Below are 3,167 nucleotides of genomic sequence, written 5' to 3' on the forward strand. Positions count from 1 at the left end.
TCCACAACCTCCCTGGGCAGCCTGTTCCAGTACCTCACCACTCCCTCTATAAAGAATTTCCCCCTGACATTCAAAACACCTTAAGTATACGAAAATTTGCATTTATCTGTGAAAGGATTCCAGTGCATTCCATAAAAGAAAAATCATAGAATCATTAAGGTTGGAAAAGACCACTAAGATCATCTAGCCCAACCATCAACCCATCACCACTCTGCCCACTAAACCACGTCTGTTTTCTTGAATGCCTCTGGGGATGGTGACTCCACCACTTGTCTGGACAGCTTGTTCCAATACCTCACCACTCTTTCAGAGAAGAAATTTTTCTTAATATCCAGCCTGAACCTCCCCTGGTGCAACTTAAAACCAATACATCTTGTCCTATCACTAGTCACCTGAGAGAAGAGGATGACCCCTGGAGTAACAGTATAGTATTGGAAAGGTCTTCCTGTTTCTGAGTCCGGTTAACACAGGCAGACAAATGTACGATTTTATCTAAAAGCTCATATATCTTCATCTTAAAAACAGAGCAGCTGTTTCTGCTACTTTAACTAAAACATTTTCATTATGTCAGTTCGCCAATTGCTACTAAACGTCTCCTGATTTCAGGCTTGTATTTATTCAGATACAGTGTGCTCATTTAGTGTTGTACCATTATTGCTCCTCGTAACTAGCTTTTATAGAGAGAATGGTTTATGCTTTTTGTTTTTATTATTTATTTTTAGTCTTTTAAAATATTTTTTTGCCAAGCTAAACTGAATTTCCTTTGGCAGGATGAGTAAGTGAATGGATAGCCTATTAGCAATTTTCCACTCATACTGCTGTTTTAATTCCCATTTCTGAACACGGTATAGATTTCTGAACTATGATATATAAGGAAAGATTTTACTGTTGTTTGTAGGGATAGCTGTTGCCCTATTTTTAATGCATTCTAAGACTGTGGCAGCATCCTGCTGGTGACTCATTCTCGGCTGTCATCTTTCATTTATGTTTTTTTTCTTCTTAGCCAAGTCCTAGTATTGAGCTACTGGTTGTACAGTGAAACCCTGAATACACAAGCACGCACAGTTCCCTCTGTTACTAATCCTCTATCTCATATACTTCCTTTTCACTACTAATGCCTCTAACTAACTTACTTTAAATGGCAGTTTCACTAAAGCATTCTTGACAAAGACAAAAGACAACTGAAAATGTTTTACGAAAATAAATGCCAATTAACTGATTATGGTACACTGCTACTATTGATACTTTCCCAACTCAGAAATTCTTTTTCTAACCAAAGCACAAAAGCCAAACTGATCCGGCACGTGTAACACTTCTGTTCTGTTTCAATCTACACTTCCCTTTTTAGTATTGTATCCTTTCTTATGTCTAATTTACGTTGTAGTTCTCAGCTTATCCTGGGCTGTTCTGAACTTACGCCACAATCTTCACTTCTGGACAGTTCCCTTTTACTGCTTGCTTTTGATATGCTTAACTGATATATGCCAAATAATTGCTGCTCTTTGCTTTTACTTTCCAGTTATGATAGCTCTTCCACTGCTGCTCATGTAATAATGTAATTTGTCCAACCTACCAATTTAGTCCCCTCACTTCGCAGGTCAAAATCTCTTTCATTTATGTACAAATATTTCAGTTATTCCTTTCTGACTTCTCTCTATCGAGCTAGATTTAAGATATATGTCTTCTCTTCTGAAATCCCCTTTCCCATCTTACTTTTTCTAACAGAGTCACTGGAGGTGAATTGTTTGAAGATATAGTTGCAAGAGAGTATTACAGTGAAGCAGATGCCAGGTAAGTCATGTGTTTTTCTGATGTTGTCTTTAATGAACCAGTACCAGCAGAGGTACTTAAATATCTCATGGTGTTTGGCATCAGTTAGATTAGCAGAGTCTGTGAGACTCTTGGATTTCTCCTAGAGTTCTCTTACACCTGAAAAGAGGCAGTTTGGGGTCTTGAGCTCAAGACTGTGTGGTGATGATCACACGAGATTTGATGTCTGCTCGCCTGCAAAAGCTCAAGTTAAATCTCAGTTTGATAAATCTTTGGAAACTAGTGATTTGGATTAAAAACATTATCCAGTTTTCCCTTCTGCAAACTGGACATAACATTTCAGCAATCTGATGGTTCTTATATTTGCTGATTAAAATTTGAAATATATGTTGGTCTTAAAAGAATACTACATTAAATATCATTTTTTTTTCTATGTCCAGAAGTACTAATTTGCTTTTCATATTTAAACATTTTCTTGCTGTGTTTCATCAATAAGCAATTATATTGTGTATCTCATTGTCTGAGCTGAAATTTGAAATCTCTAGTAATTTGCTGTAAGTGCTTGCTGAAAAACTTGAATAAATGGCAGATTATCATAATTTGCATGCTGGCATAAAACATCACGCCATTTTTCCGTCTCAGAATCTAGTTGCCCTCATATACTAATGAATCTTAAATATTCCTACACAATAATTAATTTTAAACTTTGTGGTCAGTTGCTTTTTTTTAAAGGAAAAAATGTCCTACAACTGAATTTTACACAGAATATCTAATTCAGACTAAATTTGAAGAATCATCATAGTTTTCTCCTTTCATAGCCACACACCACCACTGATACACATTTTGCACAGTTAAATAGGCACAGTTAAATTTCTTTATATTTGGAATTAGCAGATAACTGGAAAACATTAAGTATCCCTAATAATAATAATAATTATTATTATATATATAAATATATAAATATAATATAAAATAATATAAAAATAGTAATAATAATAAGGAACAAACAAGAAGTTAGGCAGAATATTAGGAAGCTTCCTGTGTTTAATACTCTGACTAATTTCTGGGGAAATTATAGAAACATCAGTACTGTAAACATTTAAATGTAGAACAAAACATGGCAGAACATATAGTAGAAGAGCAAACAGGATTTGTAGTTTACTTGGGGTAGAAGAAGAAGAGCTATGTTTAAAGAAAATTTTAGTGATTTTTGCCTGCTGTGATTCAGGCAAAGTTTATAATATTGATGCCAAACACCATTATATGGTGTCATTGTGTGTTTTAAGATAATTGTGATTTGAAAGTGAAAACTGCAGTGATTTTTTTTTTTTCTGTTCTAGAGTTATTGCATATTGGAAGGGGCTGTGCATATGTATATATTGGAGAAATATATGTAT

At 34.7% G+C, this 3,167-nt stretch overlaps 1 protein-coding gene across 12 annotated transcripts in view; it reads left to right on the top strand.

Moving 5' to 3' along the window:
• The window catches only part of CAMK2D (calcium/calmodulin dependent protein kinase II delta), a 216,376-nt gene that overhangs the window by 100,047 nt on the left and 113,162 nt on the right, over window positions 1–3,167 (top strand). For all 12 annotated transcript variants that reach the window (XR_002114339.2, XM_010709979.3, XM_010709966.3 and 9 more), the window contains exon 4: window positions 1,726–1,791. Coding sequence is in view for 11 of the 12 variants with exons in the window: in XM_010709979.3 (XP_010708281.2) it covers window positions 1,726–1,791 (66 nt within the window). In the remaining variant the exon portion in view is untranslated. The remainder of the gene's footprint in view (window positions 1–1,725; window positions 1,792–3,167) is intronic.

Source organism: Meleagris gallopavo, chromosome 4 (assembly GCF_000146605.3).
Source record: "Meleagris gallopavo isolate NT-WF06-2002-E0010 breed Aviagen turkey brand Nicholas breeding stock chromosome 4, Turkey_5.1, whole genome shotgun sequence".
Taxonomy (NCBI): Eukaryota; Metazoa; Chordata; class Aves; order Galliformes; family Phasianidae; genus Meleagris; species Meleagris gallopavo.